General features: G+C 53.7%; 2 protein-coding genes and 1 long non-coding RNA gene across 22 annotated transcripts in view; 1 reads left to right on the forward strand and 2 right to left on the reverse strand.

The window, feature by feature from the left end:
• The first annotated feature begins 849 nt into the window (after positions 1-849).
• KDM8 (lysine demethylase 8) lies at positions 850-20,844 on the forward strand. Of its 9 annotated transcripts, none has more exons than XR_012428736.1 (8): positions 850-991; positions 7,383-7,911; positions 10,886-11,052; positions 11,451-12,320; positions 13,246-13,290; positions 16,285-16,434; positions 17,701-17,793; positions 17,873-19,088. XR_012428736.1 is itself a non-coding variant. In XM_005591505.5 (8 exons), the coding sequence occupies exons 2-8, from the start codon at positions 7,414-7,416 to the stop codon at positions 18,035-18,037; spliced, it is 1,251 nt and encodes a 416-aa protein (XP_005591562.1). In that variant the 5' UTR covers positions 850-991; positions 7,383-7,413; the 3' UTR covers positions 18,038-20,844. The 9 variants fall into 9 exon arrangements, 7 of the variants coding, with proteins under 7 accessions (XP_005591562.1, XP_005591567.1, XP_005591566.1 ...); XR_012428735.1 differs by having other exon boundaries at positions 12,188-12,320; positions 16,285-16,923; XM_005591505.5 differs by having other exon boundaries at positions 12,188-12,320; positions 17,873-20,844.
• LOC141409250 (uncharacterized) lies at positions 16,215-18,748 on the reverse strand. The gene is made up of 2 exons (XR_012428738.1): positions 18,434-18,748; positions 16,215-18,112 (listed from the first exon to the last, which is right to left on the reverse strand). It is a non-coding gene; the product is annotated as an uncharacterized lncRNA (long non-coding RNA).
• A 2,233-nt stretch (positions 20,845-23,077) lies between the features above and the next one.
• The window catches only part of NSMCE1 (NSE1 homolog, SMC5-SMC6 complex component), a 44,350-nt gene continuing 43,437 nt past the window's right edge, over positions 23,078-23,990 (reverse strand). For all 12 annotated transcript variants that reach the window (XM_074026810.1, XM_005591512.4, XM_074026816.1 and 9 more), the window contains 2 exons: positions 23,805-23,925; positions 23,078-23,319 (listed from right to left, as the gene is read on the reverse strand). In XM_074026810.1, coding sequence (XP_073882911.1) covers positions 23,240-23,319; positions 23,805-23,925 — 201 coding nt within the window. In that variant the 3' untranslated portion in view covers positions 23,078-23,239. The remainder of the gene's footprint in view (positions 23,320-23,804; positions 23,926-23,990) is intronic.

Here is a 23,990-nt window from a genome sequence, read left to right on the forward strand (position 1 = left end):
GGATGTATACACGCAGGCTTGGGCTCAGAGGACTGACAGTTTCCCTTTTCACTTGGTTCTCATCTTCTCTTGTGTTCCGCCATGTCAGACGTGCCTTTCACCTTCCACCATGATTGTGAGGCCTCCCCAGCCATGTGGAACTGTGAATCCATTAAACCCCTTTTTCTTTGTAAATTGCCCAGTTTCAGGTATGTCTTTGTATCAGCAGCGTGAAAGTGGATTAACATACTCCCTCAAATAGGGACGATCATGATCATTACAATAGCTACAATCTTAATATTTTTAAAGCACAGTACCTAGAATCCACTAATCTATGAACTGATCTTGAGCAAGCCTGTTTCCTACTCAGACCCCAAGCTCAGTATGAACATAACTTTCCATGCCTCTGTGCAATGCTGCAAAAGGCGGAGTCCATAGGAGAGTGTGCTCAAAACACAAAGTCCCAGTGACCCCGCACCACTCGACATCAAAGCAAACGTGGCAGGAGTGTGTCCTCTGGCCACTTGCCTTCTCACTCGAACAGACTGTGGATGTAGCACTTGCTCGTGGGTAATTGTGGATCTGACTTTCCAAAAGTACAAGTATGTGGCCACTTTAATCACTGAGCTTCAGTTTCGCTCTCTGTAAAATAGGGAGAACTAATAATCCTAGCTGCAGGGATTAAATGGTGGATGCAAACAGCCTTGTACGAAGTTGTTATCTGTGCAGAGGAAAAAGCGGGTGTCACTGGCATGGAAGGACCCGGAGGATACAGCCCAGCCTTTCTCTGTCTTGTCCATCCCCTGGTCTTTTAAACGCGAGTGGGGCGGGGCCACGGCATCGATCACTCGGCACTCCTCTAGGCACTGCGTCGTGATCAGACGAGCGGTGAGCGATCGATACTCCTATGCTAGCGTCTGACTCCTGGGGGGAGACAGCCGCGTCGTCGGACCAAAAGCAACGAGTAGTCGCCAGCCCAAAGGCGACTCGACACCGTCCCAGCTGAAGAGAGGTTAGTCTGAGCAACTCGAGAGCGGAGTCAGCTCCAGTTCCTCAGAAGTGGAGAGGCCGGGTTCAGAGGCATAGACCGCGCAGGCGTCATGTGAAGCAGCCAAGCCCGGCCTCGCGCGTGCGCCTTGGAAAGCCCGAGGCTTGCTCGAGTCGGCGCATGCGCTCTGAGCCGGCCTGCGCTGCTGGAGCGAGGGAAAGGCTCTGCGCGTGCGTAGTGCTCGTCTTCTGGCAGTGGTTTGGCGCATGCGTGAGGGCAGGCCCTTAAGGCCGGCTGCTGTGCGCTTTCGCGGTTCTAGGCGTCTAGTCGGTGTAGCCCTAGTGCGCCTGCGCGGATTGTATGCTCTGGTGTGTGTGTGTTCGCTGGTTTTGGGCAATCAGCCGCTGCCTCTGGGCTGCAAGGCCGGCTGGGAACGATTCAGCCGTCAGGTCCCAGATAAGAGCCGCGAGAAATGTAGCTCCGGGAAAGGCGCTGAGGAGGAAAGGGGGTCTGAGGCCTCGGGGGGCTCAAGGCTAATGCGGGGTACGTGGGACCCTGTAGGGCCTGGGTGTGTGGCTGCCCTAAGGAAAGGTGCTTGTAGCTCGGTAAGACTTAACGATGGGCATCGGTGCGTTTCCCAGCAACGGTAAGAATCGCCGTGCTCGGGAGGACACGGGAGCAAGCCCGGGGTCAGGAGGTGCGCGGGCGTTGGGGCCACACGGATGACCCAAACACAAGACTGTGTGCCCCTTCGTGAGCCAAAGGGATCCTTGTGCCATGAATAAAGCTCTCTGGAAAATTCCAAACTTCTCTGGGAAGTTTTACAAAGCTCTTGTTTTTGCACAAGTTTTGTGGAATACTGCCATAATAACATTGAAGAGATTAGAGAACTGGATTGCCTGTTCCAAGAAAGCCCGATGTAGGCTGACCTGTCCTGGAAGCCCCCTTTGAGAGGCTTTCTCATGACCAGCATGGTGCTCGCAGAGTGCCCACCCTGAGACCCTCTGCAAATCACAGTGAGGCTCTCGGAGAGGCCGTTCCACCCAGCCACCTTAAAGAATACTCAGGGAGGTGCTTTAGAGGAGTTGATGTTTAAAAATAATTTAAGGCTGGGCGCGGTGGCTCATGCCTGTAATCCCAACCCTTTGGGAGGCCGAGACAGGCCGGTCACTTCAGGTCAGGAGTTCACGAGACCAGCCTAGCCAACATGGCGCAACCCCGTCTCCACTAAAAATACAAAAATTAGCTGAGTGTGGTGGTGCACACCTGTAATCCCAGCTACTCGGGCGGCCGAGGCAGGAGAATTGCTTGAACCTAGGAAGCAGAGGTTGCAGTGAGCCGAGATTGGGGCACTGCATTCCAGCCAGGGTGAGAGGGGACTCCGTCTCAAAAAAAATAAAAATAATTTGAAAGAATCCTGGGATGGCAGGGCAGTGGTTTCCAAGAGGGATATATCCCGTAACCTACCAGGAACCCACTTTGCTAGTGTGCATAGTGAATTCTGTCTGGATGCTGAATTTATAAAGTCCAGGCCCGAGTCTTCAGACTGTTATATACAGGCTATACGTGGCTCCTTTTTGTTTAATACGGCCAACAAGAAGCCTTTTATAAGATTCATCTTAGTCTTGTTTATAAATCCAGGAGAAAAACCACTCTGAGAGGTTAGGACATGACAGCCTATATTCTGACCTTTGCAAGGTCATTTCATACACCAGCAGACAAGACTTTAAGGAGCATTTAGGGGCTGAATCAAGTCCACTCAAAAGCTGTTTTGTGCAACCCACGCTTGATCTTCCCCCGAAAGCTGTTCCAGGTGATGAGGCCAGTTCACAAACCAGGACATAAGACCACTCAAGCTGTTTCTATACCTGATCCCCCAGCCCCCCGCCAAAAAAAAAAAAAAAAGCCCTCCCTGGGCCGGGCATGCTGGCTCACGCCTGTAATCTGAACTTTGGGAGGCTGAGCCAGGCAGATCACCTGAGGTCAGGAGTTCAAGACCAGCCTGGGCAACATGGTGAACTCCCGTCGCCACTAAAAATAGAAAAATTAGCTGGGTGTGGTGGCAGGCGCCTGTAATCCCAGCTACTCAGGAGGCTGAGGCAGGGGAATCACTTGAACTCGGGAGGCAGAGGTTGCAGTGAGCCGAGATGGCACCATTGCACTCCAGCCTAGGTGACAGAGTGAGACTCTGTCTTTAAAAAAAAAAAAAAAAAAAAAAAAAAGCCTTCTCCAATCAACAAGAGGTCTTTGAAGGCCAATACCTGTTGAGCTCTGGGAGACTGACTTGTAAAGTGAAGATACGAGGCCACTCAGGCTTTTTCATATGGCCCACATTTGGGTTATGGTAGGTGTGAGTTTGCCTGGAATAACACCAGTTTTTTACTGATGCAGACATAAATATTAATAGCATCTTGGTCTGGATGACCCACGTACACCTGGCCACTAGAAGGCTATCTGTACAACTCCCAATAAACCCTTTTACGTGGAGCTCTTGAAGGCCAGTGTGTGGCACCACTCTCAAAGACTGCTTCACACATCTTTTTTCTTCTTGCAGATAACTGGCAAGTCACACATCTTATTCTCGACTCCCTTCTTTGGAAGCCTGTTTAGCCTTTTGTGTGTGTATTCTTTTTTTTTTTTTTTTTTTTTTTTTTTGGGAGGGACGGAGTCTTGCTCTGTCACCCAGGCTGGAGTGCAGTGGCTAGATCTCGGCTCACCCCAACCTCTGCCTCCCGGATTGAAGTAATTCTCCTACCTCAGCCTCCTGAGTAGCTGGGATTACAGGCGTGCACCAGCATGCCGGCTAATGTTTGTATTTTTAGTAGAGATGGGGTTTCACCATGTTGGCCAGGCTGGTCTGGAGCTCCTGACCTCAGATGATCCACCCTCCTTGGCCTCCCAAAGTGCTAGGATGACAGGCGTGAGCCACTGCACCTGGCCTTAATATTTAAGACTTTGTAAACAGCAATTCAATAAGGAGTTCTGGGAAGCCAATCAATAAAGCCAGGCCATAAGGCTACTCTGGCTGGTCCTTTCCTCTAGAAAATTGCTTGATACAACAAGAAGCCTTTTTATCAGACCAGTATGTGGGGAATGTCGGAAAGCTGATGAGCCTGGACCTGAGGCCATTCAGAAAGGCAGTGACCTGAGGCCCACACCTGACCTTCCCAGGAGGCGCGTCTCAAGTGGTTGGTGGTGTGAGGGCTGCTTCTCGCAGCCCATGAGGCCAGCGACCCTGGAAGATTGTTTTACACAGCTAACAAGAGAGTGTTTCCCCAGCCGGACCAAGACTCCTTCTGTAACGCCTTTTTGCATGGCTAACAGGAGCCAATGTGTCTGCTCCCTGCAGGGGTAGATGGACACAACAAAGAACACTTTCCTGTCACTATGAAGAAACCAGATCGATTTGTAAAACTAAGACAAAATCTGACTTCACTGGGTCCTCAGACAAGCCCCCATCTATAGAAAGGCCAGTTTTTAAAACAAGTTACAAGGGCCGGGCATGGTGGCTCACACCTGTAATCCCAGCACTTTGGGAGGCTGAGGTGGGCGGGTCACTTGTGGTCAGGAGTTCGAGACCAGCCTGGCCAACATGGCGAAACCCCATCTCTACTAAAAATACGAAAATTAGCCAGGCATGGTGGCAGTCGTGCCTGTGGTCCCAGCTCCTCAGAGGCTGAGGCAGGAGAATCACTTGAACCTGGGAGGCGGAGATTGCAGTGAGCTGAGATCGCATCACCGCACTCCAGACTGGGTGACAGAGCAAGACTCCATCTCAAAAAACCGTTTTGGAAAACTGTTTCCTGTACCAGGAGGTGGCTGTTTGATATGGCAACTCCATAAAAGGCCAAATTATGAGAGGTTTGGGGAAGTCTATGCAACCAGGCAGCAGACTCATACGGCCAGAATGCCACTTCACCATGCTGCCAACATAAGGCCTTGTAGGAAGCTATAGTTTTATTTTATTTTTTGAAACAGGGTCTCACTCGGTCACCCAGACGGGAGTGCAGAGGCACAAACACGGTTCACTTGTAGCCTTAAACTCCTGAGCTCAAGCAATCTTCCTGCTTCAGTCTCCAGAGTAGCTGGGGCTACAGGTGTGTGCCACCACAGCCAGCTAACTAAATTTTTAAATTTTTTTTAGAGACAGGTTCTCGAATTCTTGGGCTCAAGCAGTCCTCCTGTTTCAGACTCCCAAGTAGCTGGGATTATAGGTGCCCCGCTGGAGGGTAGTGTATAATATCAATCTTGAGGCCTTTGGGGAGGCCAGCAATCTGAAAAGTCATTTTGAAAACAAACTCATACAGCCATCCTGAACCTCTGTCTCTGGAACACCATTATGTATTGTCAACATAAGTACCTCTGAAGGCCTTTTGATAAGGCCATTCATGGAAGAACTCTGCATTAAAGAATAATAATCAGGCTATTTCATGTGGCCAAGAGGAGATTGTTTTGTACAGCCAACTCGCAGTATTAGGAAGCCATCTTTCCCAGGACGAGGCTGTGTCCATTGGCCTTCAACATGAGGTCTCCAAGGCCAAGTTGCAAAGTAGCAGATAGGCTGCCTTAGGAGGCAGTTTATGAAGACCAAATGTGAGGCCATCCTGGGAGGCCAGGTGACAAAGCAGCACACGGGGCCACTGGGCAAACCTGGCTACAAAGCCACACACGTGAGGCCACCTTGAGAAGCTGACTTTGTAAGGCTGATAGGCGCCCTGTGAGGGGCCATTTTATAAGGTCACTCTGAAACACCAGTTTATAAAGCCCGTAGTCTGCATTGCAGGGAACAGGTTTATAGCCCATTTGAAACCCTCTGGGAGGCCGTTTTCTAAGGTCGTCAAGAGACACGTTTACAAAGCTGGTGCGTAGAGCCCCAGTGGAAGCCAGTTTTATAGTAAGGCAATAAATGGTCTCCTGGGAGGCCTTTCCACCAGCCTTTATGAGAAGCCAGGATATGAGGCCCCTGAGGTCTTTTGGATGCTCAAGATGAGACTTCTCCATGTTGCTCTATAAGATTTATAGAAGACACACGGGATGAGGCCAGGGATGGGCCCATGTGGTGTCTTGTGCTGGCCTAGTGGATAAGTCCAGGCTGGAAATTGGACTGTGAAACTCTCCAAGAAGGCTGTGAATGAGGCCAGCACAAGCATTTTAGGAGGTTAGAGATAGAACCCACCCTGGCAGGCTGGGGCTCTCTGAGGCCTACCACACCCTGAACTTGCTAGGAAGAATGTTCATTGTGAACCAAGGACGGAAATGAACTCATTGTGAGCTCAGCCCTGTGGATACAAAGTCCAAAGAGCTCACCCTTGAGGGCAATGAGTGTTCTAGGCAGACACTGCCACTTACTCTGTAGATTTGGACAAATTGCTAAACCTCTGAAATCTCAGTTTATTCATCTGTAAAACTCCCATCGTAGGACTGCAAGGGACATGTTAATATATGTCAAGCATGCAGCATTGACATGGCACACAGGAGAGGGTGCTGAGATCGGCCGGAATTTAAGCCCTGCTTCTGCACAAATGATTGACCGTCGGCCTCGGGGCAAGTCACTTCATTTTTGTTTTTTTTAAATTTGAGACAGGATCTTGCTCTATCACCCAGGCTGGTGTCATGATCTCAGCTTACTGCAACCTTTGCCTCCAGGCTTAAGTGATCCTGCCACCTTCAGCCTCCCGAGTACCTGGGACCACAGGCATGTACCGCCATGCCCAGCAAATTTTTGTATTTTCTGTAGAGACGGGGTCTTGCCATGTTGGCCAGGCTGGTCTTGAACTCCTGAGCTCAAGCGATCCAATTGCCTTGGCCTCCCAAAGTGCTGGGATTACAGGCATGAGCCACCATACCAGCGTCCTTGAATACTTTTCAAAGTCTGGCACTCCCGAGTGCCTGCCATGAGGCAGACGCTGCTTTTAGGCTCTGGGGAAATGTAGAGGAATGAGCTACATTCTTGCCCTGGTGGGGCTGGCAGTGCAGTGGTGGATAGACACACATGTAAGCCTGTGTTTTCATACATCCTGACAAGTGCTGTAAGAGAAGCTCAAGGGCTGCAGGAACACAGCACACTGCTGGAGAATCTTGGTAGGCCTCACATAGGGGTATTTAAGATGGGCCTTCAAGGTTGAGTAGGAGTTTGCCAGGCAGCAGAGGGGTATGGGAGGCCTTGCAGACAAGGACAATACACGTTCCTTTCTGAACATTTATCCAGTGCTCACTGAGTACCAGGTGTTGCGACAGGCCCTGAAGATACAGCGGTGACCCCAGACAGATGGGGGCCCTCCCCTCCAGAGCTTCTGCCCAGCAGAGAAAACCACTGTTGAAAAATCCTCGCAGATGAGATGCGGGAAACTGCGGGAATGCGCAGGGGATCAGGTCTGTCCTGGTGTCTGACACTTGCTTCTCTCCACCTCCCCAGGCACGTGTCTGACTGAGCTGGCGGTGGCCTGATGGCTGGAGACCCCCACTGCCCCGCAGAGCCCCTGGCCAGAGAAGGCACTCTTTGGGAGGCCCTCAGGGCACTCCTGCCGCACACTAAAGAAGACCTGAAGTTGGACCTCGGGGAGAAAGTGGAGAGGAGCATGGTGACGTTGTTGCAGCGAGCCACTGAGTTCTTCTACGAGGGCAGGAGGGACGAGTGTCTGCAGACCAGCGAGGTGATCCTGGACTACTCCTGGGAGAAGCTCAACACGGGCACGTGGCGGGACGTAGACAAAGACTGGCGCCGGGTCTACGCCATCGGCTGCCTCCTGAAAGCCCTGTGTCTGTGCCAGGCACCTGAGGATGCCACCACTGTGGCCACGGCCCTGCGGGTCTGTGACATGGGCCTGCTGATGGGGACGGCCATCCTGGGGGACATTCTCCTTAAAGTCGCCGCCATCCTCCAGACACACCTCCCTGGAAAGAGGCCTGCCCACGGCTCCACCCCGGAGCAGCCCTGCACAAAGGTATGTGAGGGCGATTGCCGCAAGCACACTAGCCATCCAGCAATTCTGTTCTTCTAGAAATTCCGAGTCATCTCTCCCCCGGGGTGGGGACTCGTGGCCTGCAACCCCTCTGATGGAAAATAGCATCTCCATTGATTCTGAATTTCTGTTTGTTTTTCGAAGTAGGCTCCCGTTCTGTCGCCCAGGCTGGAGTGCAGTAGTGCGATCTCGGCTCACTGCAGCCTCCACTTCTTGGGCTCAAGCAATCCTTCTGCCTCAGCCTTGTTAGTAGCTGGAACTATGGCAGCATGGCAGCACACCCAGCTAATTGTTTTAGTTTTTTATTTATTTTTCATTTTTTGCAGCGATAGGGTCTCATTATGTTTCTCAGGTTAATCTGGAACTCCTGGCCTAAAGCGATCCCCCTGCCATGGCCCCCCGAAGCACTGAGATTACAGGTGTGAGCCACTGTGCTCAGCCCTCATTGATTTTTGAAATGGAACAGCTCCATTCATTTTCTCAAAAAAAAAAAAAAAGAAAGCTTTTTCCTTTTTTTTTCCTTTTTCTTTTTTTTTTGCAAAGGCAGTGCCCTTTCAGCAAAGAGGCAACAGAGAAGCTTCGTGGCTCCTGAGAACAGCTTACAGCGATTGTCTGGGTGAGAGCTGCAGCCAGCGGCGGCCCGTTTCTTTCAGCTTCTTCTTGGTGGGCTTGCTGAAGTCTCACCCAGCGAGGCGATACCTCCGGCTGCTGCTGTCTCTCTGCTCCTGGGTTTGGATGAGATACTGCAACTAGCTGATGTCTGTTTTGGGGATCAATCTCTCCCACCTCTTGGGTCTATATGCCTGTTCCAAAGAGCACCCCCAGGAACAGAGCACGGTTTACTCTGAAGGCTTCAGGTCCTGGTGCCCACACACAGGCCTCACTTACAACACCCCCAAGCAAGTCACTTAACCTCCTTTGAGCCTCGGTTTCCTTGTCTGTAGAGTGGCCGATAACTGACCCACAGAAAGAAATGACTAAGACTGTACTAGACACACAGTAGTGGAATTATGGGATGTTTCTGACATTTTTCTAAATGCTATGTTTTCAGAATTTCCTACAATACATATTATTATTATTATTGTTGTTATTTTTGAGACGGAGTCTCACTCTGTTGCCCAGGCTGGAGTGCAGTGGCACAATCTCAGCTCACTGCAACCTCCGCCTCCCAGGTTCAAGCGATTCTCCTGTCTCAGTCACCTAAGTAGCTGGGATTATAGGCGCCCACCACCATACCTGACACTTTTTGTATTTTTAATAGAGACAGGGTTTCACCGTGTTGGCTAGGCTTGTCTGGACCTCAGGTGATCCACCCACCTCAGCCTCCTAAAGTGCTGGGATTGCAGGGATGAGCCACAAATTATTTTTGTGTAAGAAAAATGCAAGTGATTGACACTAAACACACATGCATGTAACCAAAATAAAAGAAAATCCAATAAAGGGAGAAGAAACATTTTCAACAAATATGTCAGATAATGAATATCTCTATTATGTAAGGAATGGTACAAATCAATAGGGAAAAATTCTTGAGCCCCAGGAGGTAGAAGTCCAGGAACCTGAACAGACTGTTCACAAGAAGGAAATAGATCTGTTAAACAAATGTGCAGGAAAATGTTCAGCCTCACCTCTGGTTAAAAAAATGAGAGAGAGAGATGCAAATAGCAAAACAGCATGTCATCTTTGGCTCTTAAGTTAGCAAACAAGGCTTCATATGATACCCGGTGTTGCCAAGGGCACCATGTGGCCAAAGGCATGGTGTGTGGGTTACTCTTTATTTTGTTTCTTTTTTTTGCAGACAGGGTCTTGCCCAGTCACCCAAGCTGGAGTGCAGTGGCACAATCATAGCCCTCTGCAGGCCAGGCGTGGTGGCTCACGCCTATAATCTCAGCACTTTGGGAGGCCGAGGCTGGCAGATCACCTGAGGTCAGGAGTTCGAGACCAGCCTGGCCAACATGGTGAAACTTCATCTCTACTAAAAATACAAAAATTTGCCAGGCGTTCTGGCACACGCCTGTAATCCCAGCTACTCTGGAGGCTGAGGCAGGAGAATTGCTTGAACCCCTGAGCGGAGGTCGTAGTGAGCCGAGATCGTGCCACTGCACTCCAGCCTGGGCAACAGAGCAAGACTCGGTCTCAAAAAAAAAAAAAAAAAAAAACATAGCTCACTGCAGCCTTGACCTCCTAGGCTTCGGTGATTTCTCCCACTTCAGCTTCCTGAATGGCTGGGACTACAGGCGTGCACCACCATGCCCGGCTTTTTAAATTTTTTCTAGAGATAGAGGTTTCTGTGTTGCCCAGGCTGGTTTCAAACTCCCGGGCTCAAGCAGTCCTCCCACCTTGGTCTCCCAAAGTGCTGGGATTACAGGTATGAGCCACTGTGGCTGGCCATTTCCAGCAGGTTCACACCTGTGGACACTGAGGCTCTCAAGCAGCAAGTCACTTACTCAGGTCACCCAGTTGGGAGATGGTTAAGTAAATGATAGTGCAGCCACTCCTAAGAAACTGCAAGGACTGGGTGGCCACGTGGAAACTGCCTTTGATAAATGATTGGAGGGGAGAGGCAGGGCTGCTGCTTTATCGTTGCTGTTACCCCCAGTGGGTCAGAGATATTGTGTGTGTGTGTGTGTGTGTGTGTTTAAGATGGGAGAAGAACATGCAGGAATGAGAAGACCTTAAGATGTTGAAGTTGGAGATAGTAAGTTTTCCTTTATTGTAGAATTTCTGTGAAAGCAGTTTATAATGAAACAAACATTTTTAATGTTAAGAAGAAAAGCACCTTGATCTCATGAGGAGCAAATAGTAATAGCATCACTAATAAAAACAAACGTTGTCTATTATTGTTACTGGTACTCTTGACAGCTGAGCTCTCCTACCCCAACACAGGTTCCTGGTGGGATGCCTCCAATGTCGACTTCCTGAGGTGCTTGCTAATTTGTTCTGTTTTGATTTTAAACAGAAAGCAAAGACGGACTATGGTTCGATTCCAGATGTGAACTTAGAAAGAACAGTCCCCCGGCTGCACCGTCCGTCCCTCCAGCATTTCAGGGAGCAGTTTTTGGTTCCAGGGAGGCCCGTGATCCTGAAAGGCGTGGCTGACCACTGGCCGTGCATGCAGAAGTGGAGGTGGGTGGTCACTGAGGGAGGTGAGGTCCCTCTTCCCATTTTAGCGTTCCCCGGGGCTCCCTGAATTCCTCCCCTGACCATCCCCAGAGGAATGCAGCCTTGTAGATGCTTCACTAGCAGCCCTTGACTGATCGCCAAGGGGTTAAAAAAGAATGAAAAGGAAGGTGCTCTGAATTTATGCCGCAGGTGATGGGATTCTTACCTTCTACCTTCCTCGCCCTACGCGGTTTTTTAATGAGTCCCTAAGTGGCAGTCCTAGGATGTGTCTGTTACGCAGTTTTTGCAGGATCCCAGCAATTTCAGCCCATCTCAGGGCCCTGAGGCTAAGCACAGAAATAACCCAAGAGACAGCCCCTCTCTCTCTGAGGGATTCTGTGGTCTCTTGTGTTTGTTTCTAGTCCTTTGTCAGATTCATGATGGAGAGATCAGATCAGGCAGCGGGAGCGTGGCTGTCACGCGGAGGCCCTGCATGAGTTTGGAAATAAGGAGGCATCTCTCCAGGAAGGTAGATGGAGTCGGCCTGTTCTGTGGTTTAGCGGAGCGAATGGTACCCGCTGAGACATGTAGAGGACTTCCATTGCAGGAGCTCTCCTCACAGCAAGCCTTCAATGAAGCATTTTACTGTGTACCTGGCACTAGGACAGGTGTTGTCATCACCCCCATTCTGTAAATGGGAATCAAGGACTCAGAGAGGTTCAGTAACCTCCACAGATCCCCTGGCCTGTACCTGATGAGGCCTGGAATCAGTCCCAGGCTAGAGGGCAGAGCCCAGGGGACTTCCCTTCAGCACCCGCCGCACTGCCCACTATTTGTTCAAAGGCTTCTCAGCTTAGTGACAAAATGAGCAAAGAAAGAAGTGAGGAGACTGCTGGCAAGCAGGGAACCAGAGCAGCCCAGCCACCCAGACTTACTGGCCCTATCTGCAGAGCTCTGCAGCACTGCGTAGGAGCTGCACAGCCTTGAGCAGGCCCCGCCTCTCCGTGCCCGTTTCCTCATCAGTGAAGCTGGGGATGACAGTCCTCGTCTCTGCACATGAGATTTTCTGAGGATGAAAGGGGACCACATGCAAAGCACACTTAGTACTATGCCCAAAAAATATTAGCAGTGATGACGCCAATGTGTGTCTTTCTGCTAGTCTGGAGTATATCCAAGGGATCGCTGGCTGCCGAACCGTCCCGGTGGAAGTTGGTTCGAGGTACACAGACGAAGAATGGTCCCAGACACTCATGACGGTCAATGAGTTCATCAGCAAATACATTGTGAATGAGGTACATCATGGGGACTGCTTTCCCCTAATACTTGGAAGGGAGAGAGCATAGAACATTTAGGCAAATAACCCTCCGTGTGTTGCCGTGGGAGGTTTTGGAGGAGCCAGTCCCTAAGTCTGTGGTCAGAGGGATGACCACAGCGAGGAAGGCAGGCTGCTCGGCCAGCAGACATGAGGGATTCATGTCAGGTCCTTGTTAATGGGCAGGGGAGTATAATTCAGTGGGTTCCAAAAGTTGGACAGCTAAGTCAAGAGTATGTGTATTTAAAATTTTAATAGCGGCCAGGCGTGGTGGCTCACCCCTGTAATCCCAGCACTTTGGGAGGCTGAGGCAGGCGGATCGCTTGAGTACAGGAGTTCAAGACCAGCCTGGGAAACACAGTGAAACTCTGTCTCTATAAAAAATATAAAAATCAGCTGGATGTAGTGGTGCGTGCCTGTAATCCCAGCTACTGAAGAGGCTAAGGTGGGCAAATTGCTTGAGCCTGGGAGGCAGAGGTTACAGTGAGTCAAGATCAGGTCACTGCATTCCAGCTTGGACAACAGAAGCAGGCCCTGTCAAAATTAGGACAGGACAGGACAGGATAGGACAGCTTATTTTTCCCAAAAGTTAATCACTTATACTTTCACCAGCAATTAACACAAGTGTCCGTTTTCTTACATCTTTGCCTGCACTGTTTGTTGCCATTTTATGAAAATGCTTGCCAATCAGATGGGAGATCAGTGCTTTACAAACTGGGTACCCCAGTGCTGGAGAGGTTCTTTGAAGCTGCCCCAGGGCCTCTAAGTGTTGGAGAGGACCACTCAGGATGGAGTGGAAGGGTGGCGGGGCTGGGGCTGGGCCAGCTGGACAGCAGCAGCAGGAGGGCATCTGTCACGACTAACTGGGCTTTCTGTGTCGCCTCTGGTTTTCCCCGGTGGATTAGCCGAGGGACGTCGGCTACCTTGCTCAGCACCAGCTCTTTGACCAGGTAAGTCTGAGGCCACACTCCTCTGTCCGTCACCTTCTCACCTTCCCCTCTCCTCCCCTCCTGGGCTCAGTGCGGCTGGAGTAGTGGGTGTGAGTAGGAGGGAGGCAGCAGGTGAGGCTGGGAAGTCGACAAGACATGGGTGACAAGGAGCCATTTTCCTAAAGTGACAGGAAACACTGGGGGTCGCCAGTGCTCCGAGGATTGCAGGAGCGCTGTTCAGAGATGAAGGGAGCAGCTGTCGGACCGGGTGGCTGGCTGGGCTGTTGCTGTGGTGCAAGGAGAGGTGATGCTGGCAGGTGGAGCAGTTCAAGATAGGTGTGAACCGCCGGACCCAGGACGTGGGCGGATGTGTGGGTGTGGGAGGGAAGATCAGGGAAGACGCCCAGATTCAGGACCCCAAAACACTAAATAGATGGAGCTGGGGTACCCAGGAGGGACCTGGCTGTGGTGTCTGCCCGGAGTGCCCAGGGAGGCAGCACTTGGCAAGATTCAAGAATAGGGCCAGGCGCATGGGGTCAGGGCCACAGCCAGGGGTGGGCTGGGGTCGCACCTCTGCAGCCTTTGCAGTGGGGCCCTGGGATGCTGCTCAGCTGCTGTATCTACTGCTGAGGCCAGGGCTGCCTGACTCTATCTTGATGGGGCACCCAAGGACAGTAGGTTCTGTGCCAGGAGCCTTCATGCCGACATTAAAGGAGGCTGGCAGTTTCTCTTCCCCAAGCCTCCCTATTAGGACTTGTGCATGCTGCCTCCTGTCCATGTCACTTGCTCAGTGAGGGAAAGGGGGATTCTAATTGATCGGGTCCCTACTGTGTGATCCTGAGACCCGCCTTTCCCTGGACCCCAGTCATCCTGGGGGCATGGCCTCAGTGTGGGCCGGGGACCCTGGAAGCCACCCCCGACCCCAGTCATCCTGGGGGCATGGCCTCAGTGTGGGCCGGGGACCCTGGAAGCCACACTTTACCTTGGCTCCCTGTCCTGGAGCAGCTGTTTCATACTTTGTAGAACAGGAGGAGGTATATTTAGGAGTAGAAGGTCAAGTTCACAGTGACTTTCAAGATGAACCAGGACTTGAAAGACGTTTCGGGTAACGGAGGGCCGCCTGGGTGTTTACCTTGGGTCCCAGAGCTGAGTGTCCACCATGCTGTGAGAGGACTCTGGAGAAGTCCCAGCAGCCCATGCCCAGGTGTTGTCATGCCGTGTGGCAAGGACAGTTTTCTAGAACCTTCTCTACCTAAAGGATGCTCAGGGGCTCCTACCAAATTCTTGTCCCAGAACCTCTTACTGACTTTTCTCCCAGGGACCCCGTGTTCTAGAAGATTTTGGCCATCAGTTTAAGCCTGCCTCAATTATCAGTCCCATCTCAGGAGTGCTGATTCCCTTGGGGTCTGTGCGTCCTTGGCCAATGATTCCGATGACATGATCTGGTCAGCCAATCACCTTTCAGATATCCTGATGATGTCATCAGGGACCAATCATAGTTTCTGCTCAGATTCCACAGGGCCAGTTCTGGTCAGAAGCAGCAGTGTGGGGTGTTACCTTTGGGAGGAACCCCCAGCAGCCCTGGGAGGGACCTCAGCTTGCGAACTTGTACTTCAGTCCTAAGCAGCAGGCGCGGCTGCGTTTCTGCACAGCTGATTTGAGACAGGCTCTTAAAGGTCTGAATAGCAGTGTCTGGGACCAAGCTCCCTGCGGGGAGAACATTCCAGCTTTTCCCGGTACACACTGGTTTCTGAGCCAGCAGCCTGAAGTTACCGTCACTGCTCCTGAAGGAATGGTAGTGTCCACCAGCAGGTGCCTTCAGGCTGGGGAGCAGTGACTCTAAAAAGACCTGTGTCCCCTGGTAACCCTGTTTTCATGCCTCTCAAGCTTGAAAAATGTCGCCGGGTCCAACCAGGGTCCTGTGAAGAACCCTTGGGATCTTGGTGGCCTCGGGGGTGTGGGCTGGTGGCCTGCTCTGGTGGGTTCAACCCCAGAGGTAACTGAGGTGCCTGCTAAGGGTCTGGACAGGAAGTGGACTTAAAGTGGTGTGTTTTCACTCTGAGACCCTAGCTTTGTCTAAAGGAGGCCAGGGCCGTGTGCAGTGGCTTACACCTGTAGTCCCAGCACTTTGGGAGGCCAAGCAGGACTAGCCTGGACAACATAGCAAGACCCCATCTCTACAAAAATAAAATTAGCCGGGCACAGTGGCATGCTTCTGTGGTCCCAGCAACTCGGGAGGCTGAGGCAGGAGGATCACTTAAACCCTGCAGGTTGAGGCTACAGTGAGCTGTGATGGCACCACTGCACTCCAGACTGGGTGACAGAACAAGACTGTCTTTGAAAAAAAAAATTACAATAAATAAAGGAGCCCAGGCCACTGCAGCCCTGCCCCACCATGAACATCCGAGATCGCCTGACGTGTGGCATATGACTCTGTTGGAGGCCATGGGGAGCCACCCCACCCTTACTGCATCATATAAAGCTCAGAGCACAGACCCAGGCCCACACCTGTCTTTCTCATCAGGCAGTTTCAATGCCCAGTCTGTTGCTGCCAGGTATGGCAATAGATCCTCTGTGCCCACCCTGGCTTTTAAAACTAGGAAGGCGAGGGCCGGGTGCGGTGGCTCACGCCTGTAATCCCAGCACTTTGGGAGGCCGAGGTGGGTGGATCACTTAAGTCTAGGAGTTTGAGACCAGCCTATGCAACATGGCGAAACCGTCTCTACAAAAGTAAAAATAAAAAAAAAAAAATTAGCCAGGCGTGGTGCATGCTTGTAGTCCCAGCTACTAGGGAGGCTGAGGTGGGAGGATCACTTGAGCCCAGGAGGCAGAGGCTGCAGTGAGCTGAGATCACACCACAGCACTCCAGCCTGAGAAACAGCCAGACCCTGTCTCAAACACACACACACACACACACAATGGATACAGGTGTGTGTCTCTGATTCTTCGTTGGCCTCTGGGCTGTGGTGTCCCCGGCCGGATCCCCACCTCTCGTGTCTGCTCTGCCGCCCACAGATCCCGGAGTTGAAGCAGGACATCAGCATCCCCGACTACTGCAGCCTGGGTGATGGGGAGGAGGAGGAGATCACCATCAATGCCTGGTTTGGTCCCCAGGGAACCATCTCCCCCCTACATCAGGATCCCCAGCAGAACTTCCTAGTCCAGGTTGGAGCTGCAACTGGAATAGTGGCCTCCTATCTCCTCCTGGCCCAGGCACCTGGCCGGCCACATTCTCTGCCTTTGAACACCGGGCTCTTAAAAAGAAACAAGAAGCACTGAAGGGGATGAGGACAAAAATAGAAAACAAACCCACAGACGGCGCCAGGCCCGGCAAGGCCTCTCCAGTCGGCTGCTTCCAGAAGCGGCTGTCCTCCTGCGTGGGCCCCTCCCGAGATCCCTCACAGGGGAACCCTCGGGAGAGGGAGCGAGTGCTGGCGTGGCTGCCTGGTGCCTCTGCCCCTCCCCCGCCTGCCACTCATCTGATCCAGACCAGCTTCTTCCAAACAGGAGGCAGCAGGGGCGGGGGAGGAGTTTTCTCAGTCACTGGGAGGTTTTTTCCTGAGACCCAGGCAGAGGAGCAGATGGGTTTGCTACAAGGGGAGGCACCTCTGTCTACTGCTGTAAGACCACCTTGGTTTTCACAGGCAAAGAGAGGTTAGTAAAGGAGAACATTCTCCTACCCCGGCAGACCAGTCCAGAGAGGCGGCTCAGGAGTGGGCTAAGAGCCGGGCTTCGGGAGCCAGCCTGCCTGGCGTGGACAGCAGCCCTGCCACACCTCAGCTATGTGAGCTTGGGCAGCTCATTTAATCTCTCTGTGCCTCAGTTTCCTCACCTGCAAAATGGGAGTGAAGATAAACCACCTCAGAGAGGATTAAATCAGTTAACACACGTAAAGCACTTAAGTGGTGCCTGGCACAGACAAGTGCCTAATAATGGTGGGCTCCAAAATGTATTTGGAAGAAAAACATACCTTTAGGCCAAGTTTGGTGGTTCACACCTATAATCCCAGCACTTTGGGAGGCTGAGTCAGGAGGATCACTTGAGGCCAGGAGTTCAAGACCAGCCTGGGTAACGTAGTGAAACCCAATCTCTACCAAAAATAAAAATACAAAAATCAGCTGGGTGTGGTGGGGCACACCTGTAGTCCCAACTACTGGGGAGGCTGGGGCAGGAGGATCTCTGGAGGGAGGAGGTCGAGACTGCAGTGAGCCATGATCGCACCATGGCACTCCAGCCTGGATGACTGAGACCCAGTCTCTAAAAATTAAAACAGTAAGAAAAACATACACGTGGAACTGTAAGCATGTGTGGAAGGGAAGGGCAGGCTGGGCCCAGGGAGCAGCAGCATGCGGAAGGGGACAGAGGCCAGGGTGGGCGTGGGGCAGCAGCGGAGTGAGGCCACCAGCTGACGGTCAGGGTCTCTCTTCCCAGGTGATGGGGAGGAAGTACATCCGGCTGTATTCCCCGCAGGAGTCGGGGGCTCTGTACCCTCATGACACGCACCTTCTCCATAACACGAGCCAGGTGGGCACTGGGGGTCCGGGGTGACGTTGCAGGTTCTCCCCACTGCCCCGGAGATGATGACGTCCTTTGCTTTCTTCAGGTCGACGTGGAGAATCCTGACCTCGAGAAGTTCCCCGAGTTTGCCAAGGCCCCATTCCTGTCCTGCATCCTGTCTCCTGGAGAGATCCTGTTCATACCCGTGAAACACTGGCATTACGTGCGGGCTCTGGATTTGAGCTTCTCGGTCAGCTTCTGGTGGTCGTAGCCAGGCTAGGAGCTGAAAGGGCCGGACATGCAGACAGCACTCATCTGTTCACTGTGCCTCACCTGGTGCTGGGTCCTGGAATCAATAGAGATAAGCGGGACTGAACCTGTGTCCTGAAGAGCCTTCACTGCCCAGTGGCAGCCCTGGGGGGGCTGAGCTTCAGCACTGGGCGGGCACAGAGCGGGGGCTGCCCAGGAAGGAGCACACTCCAGGCCGGGGGTGCATGACAGAGGAAGGTGGGGAGAGCCCAGGAGGACCCTGCAGGCAGACAGCCTGCTTGGGGACGCCGGCATCAGAAAGCCTAACGTGTTTGGGAAACGGATGGGTCACACGGGCAGGGGTGAAACGTGGGCTCTGAGGTTGGCTATTCGACCCAGACCCGGCCGCGCTGTGTACCTGCTGCGTGACTTGGCCAGGATCCCCCGCTTCGTTGTGCCCACGTGGAAAAGAGGGCAAGGCCAGTCCTCACTGCAGAGGGCCGAGGAGGCAGTGCCGAGCCCCTGCTGCTGCATGAACCTTAGCCGCTGCCACTGATCCCAATTACTCTGATCCTTCTGCCCTTCCTTCCCTTAACTGGGCCTGCTGGACGCCACAGCCTGAATACTGGAGAGAGCTGGGCATTGCCCAGGTCACAGGAGAGAGTCCATAGGGGCCTGCTCAGGAGCCCAGACCCCTGCTGGGCAGTGGGAGCTTTCTGTCATCCTCGTGGCTAAAGGATAACCTACCTGCTGCAGTGAAGTGCAAAGGTCTTGCTGGATGACTTTGCACCCGCACTCATCCAGGAGCAGGCTCCCAAGTGAAGAAACCACTGAACCATCACCAGCCCCTGGAAGCCTCCCTCTAGCCACCTTCTAGTCACCATCCCCCAGAAGTAATGACTCTCAAACCGGTGGAAGGTTTGAGGCCGGGGGGACACCCAGGCTCCGTGCTTTCTGTAATTGTGTCTTGTTTGTGTGCACGCAGGTTTGTTTTATGTTTTGGCCATTAACACTTTCCCCAGCCCTCTGTTTTTTGTTTTTTAAACTAAATAGAGATGGGATCTTGCTATGTTGCCCAGGCTGGTCTTGAACTCCTGGGCTTAAGCGATCCTCTCACCTTGGCCTACCAAAGTGCTGGGGTTACAGGTATGAGCCACCATGCCAGCCTTGGCTTCTTTCTTCCCCCCTTCCAAGACAGGCCTGGGGAAAAGAGCCCCGGGGGTTCAGCTGCCATCCTGCCAGCACCTTGACCACTGGCTCAGCTGCTTGGCTTTTAGCTAAAAATCAAGCCGCCTCTGGTTGGCCAGGGGGTAGCTACCCTGGGGTAACTAGAAGGGGGATGGGAAGGTGGCCACGGGCAGCTGGGACTCTAGTTCCTGATGCCCTCTGTACCCAGGCCAAGGAATTTGACCTTTATTGGGTAGGTCCTGGGGTTCTCGGCCTTTGAGCAGACACCAGCAGCATCTGCACTCTGGAAAGCTGGCTATTGGCAGGGAGAGGCCGTGGCACTTACTCATCCTGGGAGTGGCTGCTGAGGGGCCGTGGGTCTGCCAGGGACTGACACACACAACAGCTATCTGGAAGTGGAGTCCACTTGGCTCCGTGGGCAGCTGCTTGCAAGGACATTGTTTATTCCCTGCCATTGTTAATAGTCAATTACCTAATCTTTCATAGGAAGAATTTACACCAGATGTCAACACCCCTGAAAGTAGGGAGGCATAAAACAGGGACGCCCCATGACTAGGTTCACCATTAGTGAGGAGCGGTGGCTCCCGGCCCGCATGTGTAACTCACACCCCTTCCCCAGCGGAGGGACAGGCGGGTTGTGGCCTCAGCTCCCAGTGGCCCAGCCGCTCCATCCGCTCCAGCTGGCAGGCCCCATGGCCCATCTGTAGCGTAGTGTGACAGAAAGCTGGGCACGGGAGGCCACGTTCAGTAACGTATGGTATCCTGGCCAGGAGGCTTCCAGCAAATGTCCCTTGTCAGATGAGGAACGGGAAAAGGGGAAATGGCCCTGCCCTGTGGGTGAGGTTCCAGCGTTCCTACGAATCCCAGTCTGAGGGTGACTTCAGCCCTCTGAGGAAGGTGGACTCTGAAGCCAGCTTGGAACCCAAGCGCCGAACAGTTGGTCACAGACCAAGGAGAGGCACGTGCACGAGCCCCTGCCTGAGATGTGGCCACAGCAGTCAGGACACTGATACTGCCATCACAGACACAGGACACAGCTAGCAGGCCTGTCACTGACCAGATGAGGCCCCTGCCCTCATGGTATTTTAACATAATGGCGTCAGGCTGGGGTGCGGGGGGGGAAATAAGGACATGGGAATACAAGAAGACAGTGTCACGCCGTGATTAGTGCCATGAAAGCAACAGAGCAGGGTGACAGGGTGGAAAATGGCAGCCAGGGATGGACTGGTGGGGCCAGAGTTTTTTGATAGTTGACATTTGAAGAGCAAGAGCTTGACTAGGAATCCAGAATCGGCCATGAGACTTGAGGCCCAGCTCGTGACAGCAGGTACAGCAGCCCTGAGACAGGAAAGCCCCAGTCTGGGGACAGGGGAGGTAGGAGTCAGGGCGGCTGGGGCAGAGAGGGGGGATGGTAGGAAGGGGGATATCAAGGCCATGGGGCCTGGGGGACCAGCAGGGGAAGGCACTGGGGGGCTCAGCCTGGGAGGGACAGGTCTGCAGCCGCTGTGCAGACAAGGGCCTACAAGGGGACCCTGGGAAGCAGGCCAGTCCGTAATTCCTGAGTGATAAGGTCGGGGCACCGGCGGGGGAGCATGGCAGTGAAAGAGAAGGCTGGCGGGGTAATAAAGGCTTTGAATGCCAGGCCAGTGTCTGGAACTCACAAGGGTTTTGGGTGAGTGCCAGTGTGTTGTGGGATGTTCACATCAGTGTCATCATGGAGGTGTTGGAGGCAGGAGAGACGAGCAGCAGGGGGGCCGGTGTCCCCAATGGTGAAGTGCCCAGAGGCTTCCGGAGTCCCCAGCCAGGACTGACTCGAGCACAGAGAATGAACGCCCAGAACCACGGGACAACTGGGTCAGTCATGAGCTGCCCTGGCCCCTCCTGAAGGCGGTATTTGCTGGTTGGCTTTTTGCCTCCTGGCGTCCATCTTCCCTTCTTCCAGAACGGCACACTGATTGCACTCTGGAGAATGACCTCTGCCCCAGGGACGCGGTCCTGGAAGGTCTGTACAGTCCTCCCTGGACTGGCACCTTGAGGGCACGTCGGGAGGAGCGTAGACAGGCTGGAGCTGACCCCCTGTGGCAGCAGCACCCACTGTCACAGAATTGTCTTGACATCCATGACCCTTATTCCAAGGTCTGCCATTCTAGACTGGTCTTGCCTTCCTGTCCTTTCTGCAAGCCACCTCATACGTTTCCAAAAAGCCCCTGTTCTGGTGAGGCCAGCTGGGGCTGGCACTGGCTGAACACACTGGGCTTACCAATGGGCGTGTCTGTGCCCACTGACGAAGGGCTGGACTGGGTCCCCGGCTGCCTCACTGAGGGGAAGGTGGGCTTGAGGGCTCAGGAGCCCAGACTTGGTTCTGGGAGGGTGAGCCTCCCACCAGCAGGGGTCATTGGTTCACTGAGCCTCGGATACCTGCTCTACCCTGGGTTGATGGCGGTGAACAAAGGGGGACGTTCCTGCCTGCAGCGGGGGAGGCGAGCCACCAATTCAGTGTCCAGGTTCACTCCCCGCTGCCTCTGAGGCTATTGAAGATGCAATCACACCTTCAATTTGCTTAGGGAAAGGTCCCTGCTCCCTCAGCCATGTGGCCTGAGAGGGACGGCCCCACCCCTGTCTTCGGGGTGGGTGTGATTTTCCAATGCCAGTCGGATCATCGTGTCCCCACCTCGCAGGTGTCCGTGTGGGAGCTATGGGCCATGAGGATGCTTGCAAGGGTGTGGGAGCCGAGTGAGAGCCTCCCTCTTCCTCCCGATCCCGGGCATGATGTGTGAGGCCCAGAGCATGGCAGCTATTTTGCTACCATGAAGAAAGCTGGATTTCTGGGAAACCACCTCGTAGGCCCCAAGCATGCAGCCAGCCCAGTGAATGTGCAGTAGACACAGAAATACGGCTGTGTGGTGACCTCGCTGGAGCCCCTAGACCAGGCCTCTCAAGTCCCCTGTGGCCAAGTCCTTCCTTGTTTCAGCCAGTCTGAGTTGGCTTTTCTCAGACTGAAGCATCCTGACTGATGCTGGGGTTCAAGAGAGGCATGAAGATGGGGACTTAACAAGTATGAGGAGGGAGGAAGCGCAGGGAGCGAGGGGCTGACCAGTGCCAAAGGGCGACCGGGTGCTAGCCAGGAAACAAAGCCGGACACCAGAGGGGAGGGTGCGCAGGCCCAGGGCGCTCTGTGCAGAGGCTCCCGAGCTGACGAAGGAAGCACTGCACCCTGAGCAGTGGGTGGGGGGAGGCGGTGACGGACGAGCAGGGGCCTCACCAGGGGCCACAGCCCTGCTGCAGCAGTGGGGGCGTCCAGGGGTCTTCCACAGGGAGCATGGAGGCAGGGTGTGGGCCGGGGCTGGCGCTCAGCCTGAGGCAGCAGCGGCAGGGCCGGAGGGCTACTGGCAGCTGGGCTGGACAGGATCTGGTGACAGTGGGATGCAGGAGGGTCAGGGAGAGGAAGCATTGAGGCTGACTCCCGGTCCCGGCTGGGGCTGCTGGATGGCGGGGCTGCCGGGCACCCACAGGGAACAGAGGGTCCAGGGAGGGAGAGCACGTGTCCCGCCCAAACGCCCAGCCTCAGCCCATTCAGGCCAGTGGCACCTTGGGCCAGGGGAGAGTCCAGACTGGGGAGTTGGGGAGGCCAAGGTTCACACATCCAGGTGTGGGCCAGCCCAATCCTGCTGGGACAGCTGGTCACAGCTGGGACTGGAGGCAAGGCTGCCCTGAGCAAGGACAGTGAGCTGTCCTGAGCCGTTGCTGGGGGCTCTGCTGGTTTCACCTGCTGGAGCCCAAACCCAGGGGTTCTGAGTGATGACCGAACTCCAGGAAAGAAGGCAAGGCCACGACACAGAGCCTCACACACAGGCTCGAGAACACAGACAGGGGCTGCAGCAACTTCCAGGACAGTTTATTCCAAAGCTGTGGACAGTCCACATTAACAAGAAAGAGGTGACTCGCATGGAACCTGAAACACGGACGCCTCTCTTCCAAGAAGGGCTGCGGCGATCAGGCCACCCAAGGCAGCCAGTCCCTCAGCAGAGCACGACGGCTAATGCTGCCTGGACCGCAGGGACTTTTTGTTCGATTTTGAGATACCAGCCTCCCTCTGCTTCTCAGGGTCGAAGACTTCTGTAGGCAGAAAAGGCAGGAAAGACAGTGAACGGAGGGGCTGGCAGCACAGGAGCACCAGCTCGAGCCAGCAGCTACGTCTCCTGTGCCAAGGACTCTGTCCTAGGTCTACACCATTCTTCACTGCCAACCCTCCCCAGCCCGTGAGGCAGAGTTAGCCCCAATTCAGAGAGGAACACACTGAGGGAGCTGCGGACATGGCTGTCACATCCCCCTCCTGAGAGGGCTGCCAGAGAGGGAGCCTTGTCTAGACAAAATGCTCATAAGCGTTGGAATTTCTGCTGGGTTCTAGAAAGTCCTCTGGAACGGTGCACGCAGCTCAGCCTTTACTTCCTGCGGTGGCTGCTTCTAGGATTCAGGCTGCTAATGCGGACCCCCACGCACCCTGGAGCCTTTCAGGGCCCTGCCTCCAAGGGCTTCCCCAGCACCAGGCCCTGCATCCTGCTGGCCCAGCCCTTCCCATGAGCACCTCAGGGCCCACGCACCTGGGATCTCGTGGGGCCAGTAGTCGTTGCAGTGGGGGCAGCGCGGTTCGGCGTTTGACTGGAAGTACTTGGCCACGCAGGGTAAGTGCATCCTGATCCCACAGGTTTCGCAGCTTTGACCCTGAAACAAGAAAGGCCAATGACGGCAGAGCTGGTGCACACCTCTGTGTTCTGCAAACCTCCGGG

The sequence above is a fragment of the Macaca fascicularis genome, chromosome 20 (genome assembly GCF_037993035.2).
Source record: "Macaca fascicularis isolate 582-1 chromosome 20, T2T-MFA8v1.1".
NCBI lineage: Eukaryota > Metazoa > Chordata > Mammalia > Primates > Cercopithecidae > Macaca > Macaca fascicularis.

Bases quoted from the DNA above. Each gene is read 5' to 3' on its own strand.
- KDM8 (XM_005591505.5), top strand. From the start codon at position 7,414: ATGGCTGGAGACCCCCACTGCCCCGCAGAGCCCCTGGCCAGAGAAGGC. The intron at 7,912-10,885 runs GTATGTGAGGGC...GATTTTAAACAG, and splicing joins CGGAGCAGCCCTGCACAAAG to AAAGCAAAGACGGACTATGG. The intron at 17,794-17,872 runs GTGGGCACTGGG...TGCTTTCTTCAG, and splicing joins TTCTCCATAACACGAGCCAG to GTCGACGTGGAGAATCCTGA.